The 20,337-nt window shown below is 38.3% G+C and overlaps 1 protein-coding gene across 7 annotated transcripts in view; it reads right to left on the bottom strand.

The window, feature by feature from the left end:
- The window catches only part of malrd1 (MAM and LDL receptor class A domain containing 1), a 408,484-nt gene extending 400,851 nt beyond the window's left edge, over window positions 1–7,633 (bottom strand). For 4 of the 7 annotated variants that reach the window (XM_043690416.1, XM_043690424.1, XM_043690417.1 and 1 more), the window contains exon 1: window positions 7,402–7,633. In XM_043690416.1, coding sequence (XP_043546351.1) covers window positions 7,402–7,555 — 154 coding nt within the window. In that variant the 5' untranslated portion in view covers window positions 7,556–7,633. The remainder of the gene's footprint in view (window positions 1–7,401) is intronic. The other 3 variants (XM_043690419.1, XM_043690422.1, XM_043690421.1) reach the window with 3 other exon arrangements.
- Between the last annotated feature and the right edge of the window lie 12,704 nt (window positions 7,634–20,337).

Raw genomic sequence — 20,337 nt, 5'->3', positions numbered from 1 at the left:
AAGTGTGGTGCTGGAAAACCACAGCAGGTCAAGCATCATCTGAGAAGCAGGAGAATTGACGTTTCGGGCACAAGCCCTTCATTTTTAATTTCTCTGCCCCCTTCTGTCATACTCTCTGCCCCCTTTCTTGCATTCTCTGCCCCCTTCGGGTGCTGTCTGCCCCCTCACTCGCTTTGTCTTCCCCTTTCTTTCACTCCGTCTCCCCAATCTTGCTAGCTTCCCTCCCTTCCGAACCCATCTCTCTCTTTCAAACCCCCTCTCCTCTTGAAGAAGGTCTTGTGCCCGAAACATCGACTCTTTGGCTACTTGGATGTTGCATGACCTGCTGTGCTTTTCCAGTGCCATACCTTTCAATTCTGGCTCTGCATCTGCAGTCCTCACTTTCTCCTAATAACATTATGTTGTGTTGGCAGCAAGGTCATCCACAATGTCAGAGAATTTTCACTGCAGGCTTACATTGCCAGTGAATGTACTTAAGTATGTAGACGCTTGCAGGAACAGATGGGAGTATGCAGATTTAAGCAGCTGCAGGCTGATGGTGGTGTCTCAAAGGACACAGCCTTACCCATTTCACAAAGTTGGTAGTGGAGGTTATTAACAAGGTGGTCTTACAGTGTGATAAAGAAATGAAAGGTGAAGGATCAGCAAATTACCTTGTTTTTGCTATAAATACATTACATTACAATAATCAATGTGCTTCAGCAGTTTGGTAAGAGACTAAGGGACAATTTTTTCACACAGAGGGTAGTGTGCGGATGGAATGAGCTGCCAGAGGAAGTGGTGGAGACTGGTACAATTACAACATTTAAAAGGCACCTGGATGGGTACATGAACAGGAAAGGTTTAGAGGGATATGGGCCTGGCAAAGGTGTGACTAGATTAATTTAGGATATCTGGTTGGCACGCATGAATTGGACCAAAGGATCTGTTTCTATGCTGTACATCTCTATGACCTCTATAACAGCATAACAGGAAAAAACTTGCACACTCATCTTTTCTCTTTATATAATCTTCCAGAACCCTGAACCTAGTCACCTGAGTGCTGGTCAACATTGGATGGGTTGTTCTTAATTCTGGCCTCCTGAGGTTACTTTTTAAATGAAAGGCAGCGGGCCTTTTGGGATAGTGTAGGGAGACAAGCTGGCGCAACATCGAGGGCTGAAGGGCCTGTTCTGTGCTGTATTGTTCTTTGTTCTATGTTCTATCTGATAAAGTCCTGCAGAATAGATTTCTGAAAAACATTTTGATTTTATTAAATAAAAGAGAGAGGAACATTGGCTGAGAAGCAGGGAACAGAGAGCCACACAGTGAAGCTTTATTTTCCGGACTGAAAGTATACTTATAGAGGAGTTCTCTAGAAATGGTGTCCGGGATCTTGCTTCTCCTGATATCTATGAATGATCCAGAGCTTGTTGTACTGGGCATAATTTCAAAATGTGCAGGTGATATAAAATTTGGAAGTGATATGAACTTCAAAGGAATGCAGGTAGGATAATGGAATGGATGGACAACTGGTGGACAAAATTTAAAATGGATAATTATGGAATGATTCATTTTGGTAAGAAGAGTGTGGATAGACAATATAAAATGAATGGTAGAAAAGCAAAGGGATTTGGAATGGATATGTTAATGTGCAGAAATTATTGAACAGGACAGGATGAGATTGTGGTTAATAAGTCACTTATTAATAGGGGAACAACGTTAAAAATCACACAACACCAGGTTATAGTTCAATAGGTTTAATTGGAAGCACACTAGCTTTCGGAGCGACGCTCCTTCATCAGGTGATCATGATGAAGATGAAGATTAAGATGAAGGAGCGTAGCTCCGAAAGCTAGTGTGCTTCCAATTAAACCTGTTGGACTATAACCTGGTGTTGTGTGATTTTTAAACTTTGTACACCCCAGTCCAACACCGGCATCTCCAAATCAATATTAATAGGGGAATAGAGTACAAAAGCAAAAAATATTAGATTAAATTTGATATTTGTATAGAAATTTGATAGAGCAACAAATCTCATATGATGTTCAGTTCTGGGTGTCACATTTCAGGAAAGATATGATGGAATTAGAGAGACTGCAGAAAAGATTCACAAAAATGCTTCTGGGGATGAGGAACTTAAGTTTCTTAGATTGGAATGGTTGGAATTGTTTTCCTGGGGGAAGAGAAGGCTGAGAGGAGAAGTGAGAAAGAGATTCAAAATTATGAGGGACTTGAATAGTGTGAATTGGAAAAATCTTTTCCCATCTGTTGAAGGGTTGAAAACTTTTTGTGTGTTATTGTAAGAGAAATGGACTCAACAGTAGGGAAGTTTTGCCACAGTTACACAGTGCATTGATGAGATTACATATGGAGTACATTGTATTATTTCTATATCCTTATTTAAGAAAGGAAATTATTACATTTTAAGCAGTTCAGAAGAGGTTAACTTGACTGATTCCTGGGATGAAGGAGTTAATATATGGCACAATTGTTCCTTTTAATGAGTATGTCATAAAAGATTTTGACTGGTTTACATACCAAACACCAAGAGCTAAACAAGTGTATGGGACATGAAATACAGTGTATTTGTGAGGACAATTGCTGTAATAGATGTTTACAGTGCTCAAATGAAAGAAGTTGCAATGAAAACTATATTGGTTTGACACCTGATGAATTACTATTTTCTACAAAGCAACTGGCTGTGTGCTGCTTTCTTAACTGATTTCATAATGAAACTTCTGTTCAAAGTGATGTTTTGTGGGATAAATTTTAATTTTGGTACATTGTATCCTGTGAGTGGTGACCCTCTCTGGGCTGTATTGAAAAAATCCATGAGCATTCCACACAGTTCAACTGTGAATTCAATTCTGCAAATTTCTGTTATGTAAATGACCTGTGTTTCCATTGCAGACTTGCATTCCTGAGCTAGATGTGTTACATTACAGTATAATCAGAAATGATTATTCTTTAACAATGCTCTTCCTGAAGATTCTAACCTTCGTTCCTCTCTCAGGAACTGCAGCTAAGATGAGACCTGATAATGAAGGACTCAGAGGAGCATGCATGATTTTCTCAATAAATATCATTTTCACATTCATCGAGAAAAATTATTTCCTACTGAATTACACAATAACACCTTGAATCGTGCATCTAATACTTTTTCTGCTAATGTTGCTGAGGTTCACTCTGGAAGTCTCTACAGTCATTCCTTCAGCAAAATAAAGCATCTGTTTGTATTATGATGTTTGATGCACAGGAAACCAAGTGACATATTAATTTATATTTATTGCAGGTACTTTCTTGGATTCAAAGGCATCAGTTGCAGATACAATCATTCTAAGTACCAACTTTATGAACAATATCTCATGTTACTTAAATTTATTTTTGTGATGGCCTAACAATAGTTTCTAAGATGATGTGAACCAGAAATTGGTACCTCTGAGGCATTTATCTTTTCTTTCAATCTTTTTCCCAATCACTTTGAAAGTGGATTGAGTTCACATTCAATAAAGCAAAAGTTTGATTTGTACCATGAACTGCTTTAATCTACAGTAATATTCAGCTCAGAATCTTCCTGAATGCCAAGAGCTATAGTGAGAAATTAGGAAGAATTGTAGCATAAGTCAAGCAAAGACTTTCTCTCTTGGAGCAACAAGTTGCATTTCCCATCTAGGTCCTGGATGGTGAGGTGAGATTCTCATTAGTGAGTGCCAAGAGGACAATTAATGGGGATTATTGCTCATTATCATCCTAATTATTACTTAATCTCAGCTCATTAATATGTATTCTGCTAATCTACCACCCACCAGATAAAAGCAAGATGTTACAAATCCCAGACATGAAATCCCATATCCCCAGATGCTGGCATCCAACACATGCCAACTTCTACACACACATGGAACAACTCTGACCCAACTACAGAATGCTTCATAGGGTTATTGCTGCAAAATGACTATCATTAGAATGTGGCTGCAAGGGCACTTTACATGCAAGAACAATCACCCACCTTATTTATTGGACCTGGATGCATCTCTAGGCTGTTTCTTTAGTGTCTAGCATCCATGCCTTGTCTTTTAGCACTTTTCCTCATCAGCTAACGTTAATAGGTGTGCAATACACGGTGCAGACACAATGTCAGGAAGCTAGTAGTCATGGGTCAAAGGGATGAACATGTTTATCACTTTGCTACATCAATCTCACACCTATGCCACATACCAGCAGCATACACAGCAGATACACTGCATGTACTTCAATCAACTGGCCATGTCTGAAAGCCTAAGGGGAGTAGTCCTCAGTCAAGTCAAGGGAGACACTCTTCAGGCAGGATTTGAAATTACATGTAGGCCAGACCAAATATGGACAGCATATCTCTTCCCCTAAAGGACATTATTGAGCCAGATGGGTTTTAGCAGAAAATGTGTTGCTGGAAAAGCGCAGCAGGTCAGGCAGCATCCAAGGAACAGGAGAATCAACGTTTCGGGCATAAGCCCTTCTTCAGGAATGAGGAAAGTGTGAGGAAACCCAGATGGGTTTTACCCCAACAATCATTCAACATCAAAGGTTGACAGGATCTTGTTTCTCTTAATATTGTAATGTCTTTATCTGTTGCTCCTGGCCTATGAAAGTAAACTTTACTTTCACAGGTTTAAGAAGATCTGGCACTTAACCAACCTTGTACATTCTAGCTTCCACTGTGATTTCCAGTCCTACTCCAACAAAATTCACTGGCTTATCCTGTTATCCTGTTTTCTTAAATCTGGCTTCCCTGTGCTTTTCCTAACCCACCAACACTGTGCTTTCATGTGGCCTACTTTATTGCAGTGAAAACGCCAAAGCTTTTTAACTTCTCTTCCCCCTTCAAGGGTTTTCTTTTTATCCAATGTTAAGTTATCTTTATGAACTTCTCCAAGATCTACCTTTTCTTTAGCATGTGAGGATTTCTCTTTTCCTCAATTTCTATCCATTATAAATTGAAACTGATGTTGGAAGCCAAACTTTGATTTATGAAAGAACTCATAATCATCAGCCATTTCGGTTGTTGATCTTACCATTTTAACCCTCTGCTCTTCCTCACTAAGCTTACCATCTCCATCTCCATCCCTTTAAGTTGACTTTCCTGTCAAAGTGTCAATTTCTGAAGTTGAACTCCCCCTCTTCCTTCCTTTGCTCTCTCCTTTTCTCTCTTCTCTCTCTTTATCTTGTTTTTTTCTTTTTGTTCTGCTAAAGCAATTCATTCTTTTTCTCTTTCCTCTGCTTCTAATTGTAATTCAAACAGTTCAATTTCTGTTGTCCTTTCCTTGTCTTTTGCTGCTAACTCAAGCTGCTTCATTGTTAAATGAATTTTAGCCATCTCTAAAGATTCTGAAGGTGTTTCTAGCAAATTTAAATGCTGAGCTATTGCTGTAATTATCTCTCCTTTCCTCATGGAAGGAAGCAGCTCCTACTCCAGATTATCTGCTAATTTGAGCAATTTAGCTTTATTCACCTTTTCTAAGGACCACACAGTCACTTCTTTCACCCCCAAAAAACTCTTAGTGACTGAAAGAGCCATTGCTATCCCAAGCACTGTTTAAACCACTAATACCTACCACCCACCACCTTTGAGTCCAGCAACACTAATCCCAAATCGGAACTATCAAACAAATCCAGGATAAGCCCCCAATCTGTCATGGACCAGGCCAGACCCACTCAAAACATTTCAAGAAATTAGGCCGGATCCTAACTTTGCTAGTTGTTTCAAGCAGGTGTGAAGTGGATATTCCAAAAGTGATCCAGCTGGCCAAGCTATATAATTTTAAACAAAGCAGCGTTTATTTGCAAGATTATCAAATGGAGCACAAATAAAAGACAACAGAATATAGAATAACTGAATCTATTCAAAAAACCAACAGCCTTCCTGACTTTATGATGCTGTTCCAAATACTTGCAACAATCCCCATAAACACCCCTTGGCAAAAAGGTAAAAACAGGTTCTTATAGGAGAGATGTCAGAGAGATTCAGCATGGAACACCTTCTTCCATGTAGCTGTTTCTTTGAGCAGCAGCCTCAAAACTGACTGACTGCTCTGAACAGCCAGACTGCTAAAACCCAAACCAAATCAAACCAGAGAAAGCAGAGCTGGGAGAACTGGCCACTCCCCTTTCATTGTACAAGTGTTTTTTTTTTAACTTAAAAGCTTTTTCAAGTAAATCAACCCAGACATTTTGGCAACTCTGCCTTGTACAATAATTTTGAAAAAAAAACAAGGACCATACAACCATGTTAAAGGAGCAGCATCATCAAATTTGGGACAATAACTCAACATAATCCAATAAGCCTCACAGAGAAACCCACTACAAAATTCTATGAAAATGACACTTTTGAAGTATAGTAAGGTTCAGCTCTCTGTCTTTCCTAACTTCTCCTTGACCAAGAGAGATCAAAGTGTCATCAATCTAGCACAATCATGAGAAACATGATATCAGAATTGCCAAAAGAAAACAACAGTCAGAAGTCAGAAAACACCAGGTTACAGACCACCAGGTTTATTTGAAATCACACAAACTTTCCGAGTGCTGCCCCTTCGTCAGGTGCAGTCAACAAATTGCTCACTATTTGAATTCTGAAAAAATGTTAATGAGTTAAAATATTAATAAGTTAACTTAGTGTCCAGAAACTAATATTTTGACTGTACTGAGAAATCATCCCATTTAAAATAAGTTTTAAATTGAAATACATTTTAAAAAATCTTCATCTAAATTTTTATGTGAAAAATTGACAAGAATTCTGAAATGAGAGTGAAATCTCTCCACCAAAAAAATTGAAAGAACTGTGTAAAATATAAAGTGGATGGCAAAGGAAATGGTTATCAGGATACACACTGGGGAGATTGAATTTACTGAGGCTGATTGTAGGGAGATCTATGGACTGTATTGATAATCTTGTTTTATTAGATGGCAGAGATCAGTCATAGTTTTTCTAATAAACAGAAAACTTTCAGGTTTTGATGTGCTTTGTAGCCGAGGTAGCTTGCTGTGTTATGGTATATCCATTGTTTGGGCTATTACCAGATGCTATTAGTTGATATACAATGCCGTCTGACTCTATGAACAATCTCTCCTGGTCTTCCTCCTTCTACTTTTAATTTTGTAAAACAATTTCTATTTTTGTTTCTGATTTACAGCATCCACAGTTCTTTTCAGTTTAAAATATTTTGTGAGCATTGTTTTTGGCTAGCCAGATCTCAGACCTCAGTAACAATAAGGGAAATGTAATTAATCAACTTTTCAATCAAACCATTTCTGAGTTAGAATTTGTATAAAGTCCTTTCATTGCAGAAAAAATTATGGAGCGATGTTAGTTCTATTTAAGAGCATTAGGATTTCAGACAATTAAGTGATTTGGAAACATAAATTTTGAACTGAAAGCACATAACTTACAGTCTACTTCATTATTATTGTCCTGGTATTGACCCGTACCATTGGAATTATCAGGAACAATTCTTGTGTCTTGGAATTCAGTTCCACTGCATGGTTCCACTGTTAGGAAAATCACAGAAAATAGTTGAAACAGTATTTTCCAGGCTCCTTTCATTGGTTATTCAATGAAGATTTGCAATCCTCTTCTGTGTATACTTCTTCCATTAAACAGCGAGAACGTCCTTGAATAAAAACAAATAATCAACTGTAAACACGAATGTAGAGGCACGGCTTAGAACATTCATTACACAATATTGTGCTATTCCTGAAAGGATTGTAAATTCCCACTGACTTCACAATATCTGCTTCCAGAAATGTTTAACTAGGGAGCTTTATCTTTTCTGTTATCTTTTAATGAGTCATTCCAATTATAGCATTACAATGGTACTGGGTTTCAAAATCATTGCATTTGCAGAAGCTCAGTGTATGTTCAAACACAATCATTTGCGATGCCATCACCCTACAAGGTTAATTGTGATTTTTTTTCAATTCAAGTAACTTTTCATGGTGTACTCCTAGCAAAGCTAATTTAGGTGCTGTACAGTACCAGAGTACCATCCACTCCAAAACCAAGTTAAATGCCAGACCGAGCACTGCTTGAACTTAATGAGCTACTACTGGGCATTTGAAAACATTTGGATGCTGTGCAAAAGTGGAGGAAAGAATACTGGCAGAACTGTATCTCTGAACGAAACACAAACACAGCAAGATTACCTGTCTGAAGGAGGAAGAATAAAACTGGATGACAGCAATGAGAAAGCTTTGCATATTGCTTTGACTCAGAAATGACATTAGGTGCCAAAGATCATCAGAAATATAAGAGGAGACATTAAACATTATCTGAGAAAGGAGTATCAAGACTTGTCAGGCAAACATCTTGCATCACCCAACAATAAATTCTCTAACCATTCTGAGACACTGGATTTTTTTCAAACACGGAAGAATGAAAGAGAGATACATGGCAAGTGTATAGGCAGAGAACAATCAAAACTGAGAATTGGGCAGAGAGTACTGGCCAGAGATACAAATACAAATATTTGAATTGTAACAAAGGCCTCTAGAATTTGCAACCATCCCAGGTCATATGACATCGTTGATCTTAGCGCTGCATTGCAAAGCAATACAAGGCATCTCAGATGCATCCACAACATACCAATCTTACACAAAGACAGTGAGGAAGAAAAGTCTGAATATGATAATTGTGCAAATTGACAGCAACCAGCAACAAAACAAACAAGTTTTCAAACAAATGCAACAGAGAACAATGCGTACCCTCCAGATGGTTATATCATTACCAGATCAGAAGTTTTTTTAAACTTATTTGTAGAACATGGGTATCACTAGCTGGCCAGCCTTTATTGCCCATCCCTAGTTGTCCTTGAACTGAATGGCTTACTAAGCCATTTCAAAGGGCAGTTGAGAGTTAACCACATTACTGTGGATTTGGAGTCACATGTAGGCCAGACCAAATATGGACAACAGATCTCCTTCCCTAAAGGACATTACTGAGCCAGATGGGTTTTACCCCAACAATTGGCAATGGTTTCATGGTCATCTGTAGGTTCTTAATTTAAGATTTGTATTTTATAATTGAATTGAAATTCCACCATCTACCATGGCAGGATTTGAACCCAGGTTCCCAGAACAATAACTGAGTTTCTGGATTAATAATCGAGCAATAATACCAAAAGGCCATCACCCCACCTGAAATCCAAAGCATTATACTGAAGTTTGAATTTGGTAATCTTGCTGGCTCAAAATGTTTCATTGGTATAATTACCAAATTGACAATATGTCATGATTGTAACTATGTGTATCTGTTTCTGGCAATTAGATTGATTAATTGGTTGTTTGTTGTGGTCACATGTACCAAGAAACAGTGAAAAGTGTTGTTTTGCTTGCTATACAGGCTGATCATACAATACAAAGCACATCAGGGTAGCAGAACAGAAAGCAGTGTTATCGCCACAGAGATGGTGCAGAGAGAGAGAGAGATCAGAATTAACATTGCAGAAGTCCGTTCAAAAGTCAGGGAAAGAAGAACAGTGGGGAAGAAGCTGTTCTTGAATCTGTTCACATGTTTGTTCAATCTTTTATATCTTCTGCCTGAAGTCCAACGTTTCCTGGGTAGCTGGCTGTTCTTAGTTGATCCTGGGCATTGGTGAGGGAAGTCTGTTGCTCCAAGATGGGATCCTGGGCACAAGTTATGGTTTTGAGCATTTTGGGGTGGGAGGGGGGTCTTCTGGCTAGTTTGGTCAGACCTCCTTGACATCGGGTCACTGTGGGGTCAGGTCTTGTTCCTGCGTTGATTGAGTCTTGGTTCTGGGTTTCCATGAGGAGGTCAGGCTTGAGGGAAGTTGGTAGGCCCTTAGGTCCGCTGGTCTTGAGATTCCACCATTGCTGGTCAAGCCGGTCATAGAATCTTTATATCTAAAAGTAGATTTAAGAAAATATTTTTAGTAATTCTGACAGACTTAGAATAGAAGTTTAGAAGAGCTGAATCATTGTATGATATGTAAGAATACAATACAGGCAGGCAGATGCTGAAATTTTATCTGAAAATAGCAAATGCTGGAGATCACAGTGGGTCAGGAAACATCCATGGAGAGAGAGCAAGCTATTTTTTGAGTCTAGATGACTCAATAAAATCTGCTGTAGACAATTTGCAAAATGTCGCCACGTTCCGATGCTACCTTGAATGGACGCATTTTTTAACTTTGGAAACAGGGGGATGATGTGTCATGTCTCAACACTTTGCAAATGTACACACATGCACATGTGTATGCGCACACACCCAAAGATACGCACGCGCGCGCACACGGACACACACACACACACTGTCTCTCTCTCACACACACACACACCCTTTGACTGACATTTTGACTGCCCAAAATAAAATTTGGAATGAACTGGAAGATCTAAAATACTGGCGACCTTCATAGTGACATGATTAATTTTGCAACTGTCATTTCACGGCGGGTTTAAAATCTTTACTTTAAGACCTGAGCCAGGGTTTGAACATAACATTGCTGGTTCAGGAAATGACAGTGTTCTAAATATATATTGTAGACTAACCATGTGCAATGCAGTTAACATTTCAGATATCCTAGGATTTGGTAAGACTGTTCAAGTCAGCTATGCTAAATTTTCACTTGGGAATTCAAATAGAATTCAAAAACAAACACCACAGAGTCCCCACAATGGCTTTTCTCCAGGGTCAGTACCTCTGGTTCACATCCCCCACCCTGTCAAGGGTCTATTCTTGACCCTAATCACCACATCTTATTTCTCACCTACAGGCAGTCTTTTAGCAACATCAACTGAAAGTAGGGTATTAGGTGCTACCTGTATGTTGAGGGCAATAAGCTCCATGTCACTATCAAAGAAATTACTGCAGGTGTCAGAGATCTGAAACAAAAACAAAAAGTGATGGAGAAACTCAGCAAGTCTTTTTCAAAGATGAGTGAATTTGGACTTGAAACATCAACTCTATATCTTTCTGCAGAAATGCTGCCAGAGCTGTTGCATCTCTCCAGCACGTTATGTTTGTATTTCACTCACCGCCTTCTCTCTTGACCTTTCCATTGTGTCTGATGTGTCAGACTGTCCAATGCTGGGGAGCCAAAATTTCGTACTTAATACTGGAGAGACCAGAGACCCTATGGCAATTGCTGTTCCGTGACAATGGTGTCTAACCTTCTCCCTGACAACTGTTTGACGTTGAGTCAGACATTGACATAATTTTATTGGATTAGATGCTGACATGAGCTTCCCACCATGTCATCACTAACACTGCCTATTTAGATCTCTAACATTGCTTATTTCTGAGCCTGCCTTAGCTTATATGAAGGGCAAAGCCTCATCCATGTCTTTATAACTTCACAGTTTGAGTATTTAATTGTTTTCCTGGTTGGCCTCTCATCTTACATTAGCTTGTACTGATTTAAATCTCTCCTTAACTCATCCAAAATCCTATTCACTCAAAGTCCTGGACTGCAGACCTAAGGAACTTCCCATCTATTTATGTTTTCACCGAACAAATTGAATTTTGTAGGAAGTCAGCAGGTTCAACATGCCTCAATGGAAAACAAAACAGTGTTACTGTTTTGAGTCTGGTAGGACTCTTCTTCAGAACAGCATTTCAGTTTTGAAATCCTCGTCCACTGCCTCCACAGTCTCATCCCTTTCAATCCCCGTAACCTTGTTAGCCTTGTTTGAGATTTCTTGTGCTCCTTCATTTCTGGAATTTGCCATATCTTTACTTGCAATTGTTCCAGCACTGACAACCCTACATTCAGCTGCCAAAATCCTAAAATCTGCAATAATATCCTAACCTCTATTTTTTCTGTTTTATTCAAGGTAATCATTAAAACCTATCGTCTTTGATTAATATTTGATCATCTGTCTTGATATCTCCTAATGTGGCTCAGTATCAATATTTTATTGTTAATATTCTTGTTTGGTGCCTTGGGATGTTTGAATAATATCAAAGGCATTAGCATAGAACACCTATTTAGATACTTATTAAATAAAGCAGAGATAAAGTTTGTGCTTGTATTTGTATTAAAGGAACGAAAGACTTGTATTCTGATAACAAGTTTCTGTTTTGTGTTCTATCAACCTGAATTGAACTGAAATGAGAAGTACAGAGAGCTATTAAAGTACAAAACAGAGGAGAGGATTTATTTTGTTAATTTACAGAAAATGGGCCTCACTGACTTTGTCAGCATTTATTGCCCATTCCTATTCACTTTTAAGAATATTGAACCATATTGTGCTGCAATAAAACTCACGTCACAGAATGAGGGGATGCTTTATTTGTTGGGTTAATATTATTCACTTGGGCTCCTCTCTAGCTGCCAATTTGCTGCTGAAAGTTTCTTTAGTAAGTTCCAATTTTGATTATACCAATACACACTATCTAGTAAATGCTATCCAACCTCCCATCTTCCACACTTCCTGAACTTCAGCTCAATATAAATGTTGCTGTATATCCTCTATCTTCCACTATAAATCACATCACCTATCTCCTCGTTGCTTAATTTGGCTCCTGGTTCCCCATAAACTCAAGTTTACTGTTTATGTCATGTTATTTAGATGACTTTGCATTCTCACTCCTCTGATATCTCCTATCTCTGCTGCCTGCATTTGTTTTATAATGAAACTCACCACCGTCTCTCCCCACCTTAGTCTTTCAAACTATTGTTCCTCTAACATTAAACTCTTTCAATCCCTCATTTCCCTTTACCCAAGGATTTACCTCCTGCTATCTATTGTATAGGTCCCTCACAGTGATTTCATTCCTATTGTTCTTCCTTTATGAAAAGCAACCACAGAATTAAGCCATTATGCTCCCTTGTAATATTTGAGGGAAATGCTTTGAGGTATTTTGGCACATTAATGGAGATTTGTAAAAACTACAAGATGATGTTATACTTCCAATATTATTTTATTGTTCCAAAAGAAATGAACTGTCAAGGCAAGTAATTATCTCCAAAGCAGTTTTCTTGACAGAAAAGATCAATAACTGTGCACACAGGAGAGAGATATTATGGTTTCTATCACCTCAGTGATAGAGAGAAAGACACAAATAGATGGTTTGGAAGATAGTTTATTTTTACACTCTAATCCAATATTGTTTCATGTTGAATATTGAAAGTTGATAAATCCTACAAGGGGAACTAATGAAGGGGGAAAAGATAAATGGTGGCTAAAGAAGATACCTTGGGCCTCACGAACCCTTGGTGAGCATGTGGAGTGGGTTACTGGATGGAGAGTTGTGTTAACATGAAAAACAAGAGGAGATGAGATACAATCATTGATTGCAAAGGAGAAACAGGAGAGGTGCTGATACTAACAGATACAAGTGACTGGAAGAGTGGATGAGAAATGAAATTGAAGAGGTAGCATGTAGTGTGGATGAAGGGGAACTGTTGTATGTATATTTCCAGAAGGTAAATGATGGTGTGCCATGTCAAAGGTTATTGCAGCAATAGATACCATGGTGGAGGAGAAACATACCAAAATGTATAGAAAATTAGCCAGCCAACAGGAAAGAGAGCACTTTCTCTGCAGCCGTTACATTTTATTCCTCGCTCTTTCCTATTATCTTATGTACTTTGTATGGTATGACCTGCCTGTACTGCAAGCAAAGCAAAACTTTTCACTCTACCTGTGACAATAATAAATCAAATCAAATCAAAATCAAATCAAATAAGTTGTGAAGAGAGCATAGGTAGACTACAAATGGCAAAAGAAGATTATGTGAGTGAAAAAGATCTAGCAAATGAAGTATAACGTGGGAAACGTGAATTTGTCCATTTTAGCATGAATAAAATGAAGCATATTACCCAAATTGTGAGAGATTGCAGAGGGATCCAAGTATCCTAGTACATGCATTGTAAAAGGTCAGTGTGTAGGAACTATCAATCTCTTTAAGGCAGAGGTGGTTATCATGGATAAGCAGGAATGTGGAATAATCAGATCAGCCATGATATTACTGAATAATAGGGCTGGTTTATGGGGACAAATGACGTACTCCTGCATCTCATTCATATCTTTATACGATTGACTGAAAGCTACATTTTTCACACAGCCTCTTAGTAAATATAGTCTGCAGAAATTGATGGCTTTTAATGTTATATCATCTGTCTTCATATTGTAGCAGCTTCCTGGCTGCTAAAACACAGAAAGATTGCTAACTTGGCCAAACAGTAAGGAATGCTGGGTACATTGGCCAAATAAAACCCTGAAATTACAAAACTTACAGAACACTATAAACCTGGCAGCCAGGTGTAAATGATATAATCCTGTAAAAGGCCACAGTTATTCTGGGCAGACATAACCTCAACAATCTAGGAGCAAGTTATGGCAGATGTTGGAATCTGTGCTAAAGACATCAGAGCTGAAGAGTTATCTAAATTCAAAATGTTCGCTTGCTGTCTCTGCATGCATGTTGTTTGATCCGCTGTGATCCCCAGCACTTGTTGTTTTCAGTACCTCCAATAACATATCCACTAAACAAAAGAGGGCCCAGACAGAAAGGGATTGGGTCCTGCTACACAAAGAAACTGACAGTAGCGTGCCATCTAAATGATTGGCTTTTGTTTCAAACTATTATGTGTATCTCCCTGCTTGACCAGAACTATAGAAAGTTCCAGAAAATCATCTGAAAGATATAAAAACAGGGTTCCCCTCACTTGCAATTTCTTGGAATTGTCTGAGTTAACAGCATGGCAAGGGGTAGAGACCAGCTGACCATCCAGAGGGAGAGAGGAAGAAAGCAGCTTCGCAGACCTGGAAACAGAGCCACAGAGAGAGCACCTGCACAAAGCCAACAAGAGACTTGGGAAGCCTGTCACCTGAATGGGCCAAGTAGAACGAGAGATAGTATGTTTAGCTTTAAAGATTATTGTGAATTTGTTCCTGACAAAGGGAACTGTTTGCTTTGGTATCATATTCATTTGATTGCTTTGGTATTGTAGGACACCTGGGAAAATTCATTTTTAAACATTCTGGTGCAAATTGTCTAAATTGTTTTAAGGAGAGACTAGGTAACAGTATATAAACAGGATATGAGAAAAATACACAGAAGCACCACTTCTGTAAAATCTGTGGAATAAGCAACATTCAGGTTGAATACATGAAACATGTGACCAGATACCAACATTTTGCTTCAAGTTCATTGACTATTTTACCTCCGCAACAAAAATTTCATAATGTGCAAACATAAGTGTTAGGGTATTAAAATAAAATCAGAACATTCCATTTATCTCAATAATATGACTTACTTTAACCATGAGTTGTCTTAATGTAAGTTTTACAAGAAGGCTTCCCAAAGGTTGGGCACGGGTGTAGTACAGTAAGATAACCTGTTGAATTGCATTTGAATTGCAAAATGCTTTTATTCCAGAATACATCAGTACTTCATCTAGTATTGAGCAGAGAATTCTAAAAGATTGACCTATTCATATTAACTAAGTGTCTGTGTGTCTTGGAACAGAACCCAAACTTTATGAAGTTTCAATACCATTATCAGCAGTAGAAGGCCAGGTGGCATTGATGAAGCAAAAAACTACAAGAACTGCGAATTCTGAAAATCAGAAAGAAAAAGAGAAATTGCTAGAAAATCTCAGCACGTCTGGCAGCATCTGTGACCCTTCCTCAGAACCTAGTTCTAATTTCTCTTCACAGATGCTGCCACTGTTGAAGCTAATTTAGCAAATTGCTGCAGTATATTTTGGAGTCAGATCAAACTACAGGAACAGTAGAAGTAAAAGGAGGGTGACAGCCTCGTGATCCAATTACTGAAATGTTATTCGAGAAACCCAGATAATGTTCTGGGGACCTGGATTTGAATCCTGCCACAGTAGATGGTGTAATTTGAATTCAATAAATAAAATCCGGAATTAACAGTCTAATGATAACTGTGTATCCATAGCTGATATCAGGGAAAAAACCCCATCTGGTTCACTAATGTCCTTCACAGAAGGAAAATGACATCCTTACCTGGCTTATATGTGAGCCCATGAAACAGCAGTATGGCTGAGTCTTAGGGATGGGAACTGAATACTTGCCTAGCCAGTGATAGCCTCATCCTATGAATGACTTTTTCAATTTGAGAGAGACAGCTGGTGGTGAGTTTAACCTGAGGGTCACATCTCATGAAAGGGGCAAGGTTGAGAAAACAGGAACTTCACGTGCCCGCAACCAGCCTATCTGCCGAACCTCACTACTGGTATCACTCACTCATCATTTAGCTAACTGAGCTAACCGATACCTCACAGATATCATTTTTTGCAGCTCCATACAAGATGATTGCAGGATAGGGCTCCAAAGCTCCAACTGCTTTTCTTTCTTTTTTCTCTTTTTACTTACCTCTTGTCCTGAGCATGGACGGCATCACTGTCAGTGAGGGAGCCTAGCACGGACCTCATGGCAGCGGTGAGTGAGCCCTGAATTTATTTTTCCAGGGCAAGCATGCAACCTGGCATCAGGATCAATAGCTGTTACATCAGGCGAGGCGACATCAGTGAAGTAGGTCCAGCAGCAAAAGATGGTGCCTGAGGTTTGGTGACTTCCACGTTGGGTGGGTCTGGTGTAGATGGCAGTGGAGGACGGATGGCCGTGCAAGCAACGTTGATCATGGCTGATTCAGGATTGATGGACTCTCTTAAGCTATGTCTGTCTGTTTTTCTCTTAATCTTAAAACTATTTAAAATGGCGCCAGATCATGGTGCTAGTGGAAAAGTGTTTCGCTGTATTTTACTGTTTTTCTCACTGTAAAATACACATGATAATAGAATCATTAATTGACTGATTCATTCATTCAGGAGCAGGACATGAGTGAGGGACAAGTTAAATAGTACATTAGGGAAGGCACTAATGAAGGAAACAAAGATGATTGAAAGAAAAAAAAATAAAACACACTTATGCTCCCTCTTTCCATAGACAGAGCTTTCCAGAATGGATAATATTAAAACTTCAAAATATATATATTTACATTTAGATAGACCGTCCTCATAAACAGGCAGAATAATGACTGTGCACTTCAGTTTAGCACTTTTGGGACACAATTACCTGATTAGTCCAGACAGGAAACATCCCTTCTTGACAGAAGATTTCAGAAATATACACACATGTTACTTGTGAGATTACAAATTAATGGTTACTAATTTCCTGGCAGTGCAAACAAAGTTTTCAATGAGGAACACGTCCAGACATGTGAAGTCACAAAAATTACCCCATCCCCCTTAGCCAAGATATAGTATCTTCAGCTCCGTACTAGAATATCCTGCCTAGATTTTACACGAAGTTCTTGAAGAAGAGCTTAAAATGATCATGTTCTAACCCAAAGTCTAAGAGTGATATCAAGTGAACAAAATTCACAGACAAAATTTAAGAATCTATACCTTATTCTCTTAAACAGAATATGCAATACATTTCTAATACTCAAATAAATTTGAGTCTTGACACCGGGGGCGGCACGGTGGCACAGTGGTTAGCACTGCTGCCTCACAGCGCCAGAGACCCAGGTTCAATTCCCGCCTCAGGTGACTGACTGTGTGGAGTTTGCACATTCTCCCCGTGTCTGCATGGGTTTCCTCTGGGTGCTCCGGTTTCCTCCCACAGTCCAAAGATGTGCAGGTTAGGTGAATTGGCCATGCTAAATTGCTCGTAGTGTTAGGTAAGGGGTAAATGTAGGGGTGGGTTGCGCTTCGGCGGGTCGTGTGGACTTGTTGGGCCAAAGGGCCTGTTTCCACATTGTAATGTAATCTAAAAAAAAAGTTAGATTCAGATGACAATTTATTGGTTGAGTGTGAAGTCTACAAACTGAAGTAATTAAGGTGTTACTTGCTTATGACTTATTCATTTTGATCAAGTATAAATATGTTACAATGCCCTTGTGCTGAAAATCAAGGACATTTATGTTGTGTGTTGATTCTAATTATCAGGTGATTAATTGCATCTTTCATTTTAATTACTTAGAAATTCCTCTTCTTCATAATTAAGTAAAAAAGTAATGAAGAATTTTTAACACTGTGCAAATCATGGTCAGTTGTGGTTAATTAATTGTCTCATTATTGACACTTAGAAGATTACCGTAAATTTATAATTTACTCTGTTGATTAAAAAATACCAATAATGTTCTTTGAAAGGACTATTGTGGTGGAGTGGTTGTGTCTCTGCCTCTGGGCCTGAAGGTTCATGTTCAAGTACTGCCTACACTATAAATATTTCACATGTCTGCACCAATTGATTGAAAGTGCTTATAATTTACTTTTTGAAAGCTTGTCTATACTAATGCCATCTTCTAATTAAAATATTTTAGTGAAATGTGCTTTGTACTATGAGATGGCAGATGTTGATTCCTCATGAGGGTTTTTACCCTGTGTTCAGCTGTTAATACTAAAATTATTCAGTGAACTGACAAATAATGTTTAGTTCTCCTTACTTGAAAATGAAAGAAAAATTAATGGCTGATTTTATCACAAAGACAAATATATTCCCTATTTAACAGATCACAATGAAAATCCAGCTGACTTGTTTGTATTCTTTATTGCATCTTATTAATTCTGGGACCATAATTTATTTATTAGTGTGTGGTCTACAAGTACTTTGTATTTATTACCTGCATCTATTTCCATATTTGCTCTGGAAATCAAGTGTTCTTTTAGATTAATTATCAATGCTTATTTAGTGGCAGCACTAATTCATGTTAAGCCTTACCCCTGAACCTAAGCATATAATCTAGGTTGACAGTGGAATACTGAGGGATTGTTGCACTGTCAGGCATGCTATTTCTTGGATCAGAAGTTGAATGGAGATCTTGCCTGCCTTTTTTACTGAACAAAAAATAAATTTCATAACAATATTTGAAGAATAGCACAGGAGTTTTGTTTTTGTCACATTGCTTTAAAACCTAATGAAGGGCTTTGGCCCGAAACGTCGCTTTTCCTGCTCCTTGGATGCTGCCTGACCTGCTGTGCTTTTCCAGCACCACTCTAATCTAGACTCTGATCTCCAGCATCTGCAGTCCTCACTTTTGCCTGTAACTCTACTAACTCTCCTAACTAAAACACTAATCTCTTATAAACTTCCCCTTACACAGACACAAGGAAAGAAATAGGGAAAATAGATTTTGGCAGAGGTAAATAAACATTGGGAAGTCAGTTCAGTGGTCTTTGCTTCCCAATTCCAATGTTGAGATAATCTGACTTTTGGCTATTTGTGCTCCATTGGTTTGTAAAAGTACAGAGCCGCTGGTTCATTTGGAAAAAATAAACTGATTTATCAATTAAAATGCCACAGCTGACAGAACTGTTGCAGGAAAGGTAACTAACATTTTAAAAGTTTAAACTGAGTTTTGTACTGCAGAGAAGAGGAAGCCTCTGCTGAGAGAAAGACAATACATCTTTCTCTCAGTGTCTCTCTCTCTCTCTCTCTCTCTGTGTCTCTGGAACATGTTTCTAGTTCCAACCTGCTCAGTTCACTGAGAACCAATCAACTTGTAAGTAACACCTCAGCTCCTGATGGTCTGCAATTTTCAGGAACACATGGCCACAAGAAACAAAGTTTATCTGGGTAACAAGTTCCTTGCTGGGAAATTCTGCAGCTGTCCTAGTATATCCCTGTTTTTAAAAACAGTTCTTTCTTATTACAGTTCACAGTGTTTAAAGACACCAAACTAAAAAAAAAATTAGTTCAATTAGTCAATTATCTCATTGCTATTTGCAGAATCTTGTGTGAAAGTTAGTTGCTATATCTCCTATATTTCAAAGTTGGAAGCATTTAATTGATTGTAAAGTGTTTTGGGATGTCTTAAATTCATGAATGTTGCTGTATAAGTGCACGGCGTCCTTTTTATTCTTGTCAAAATCAAATAGGAACAGCAAGACTGAAGGTCAAATCCGTTAACAACTTTGTTCACCCTCAGTTTGGTGATATTGTATGCACAATATTATTTATTTTTATTGAACTGCACTTTGAGCAGTTTAACCTCTAAAATAAATATTTGTTATACTGCACATGTAACATCTACTCCCAATAACCTTTAGTGTTGACCTAGATTATGATTCTACCAGTCTGCTGGGTCAATGGAGAATGCTTTGCTCTGCAGGTTTGTCATGTTTTAGTTACATTTGTCTATTTCCACTTCACTCCCCCTGGCTTTTCATGGTCTCAATATCATGGATATGTCTTTTATTTCTCATGTTATGTATCATTTCACCTTTTCTATCATTCAGTCATTGCCAATTTGTTTATAAAGAATTGCCCAGTATCAAGGCTAACATTTACCTCTCAAACAATACACTAACACAGTTTAATTGCACATTTATTTCATTGTTATTGATGAGAATTTGCAGTGCAGCAATTGGCTGCAACATGCCTTACATT

This window comes from Chiloscyllium plagiosum, chromosome 5 (genome assembly GCF_004010195.1).
Source record: "Chiloscyllium plagiosum isolate BGI_BamShark_2017 chromosome 5, ASM401019v2, whole genome shotgun sequence".
Lineage (NCBI taxonomy): Eukaryota > Metazoa > Chordata > Chondrichthyes > Orectolobiformes > Hemiscylliidae > Chiloscyllium > Chiloscyllium plagiosum.
This window is presented reverse-complemented; position numbering and strand designations above follow the sequence as displayed.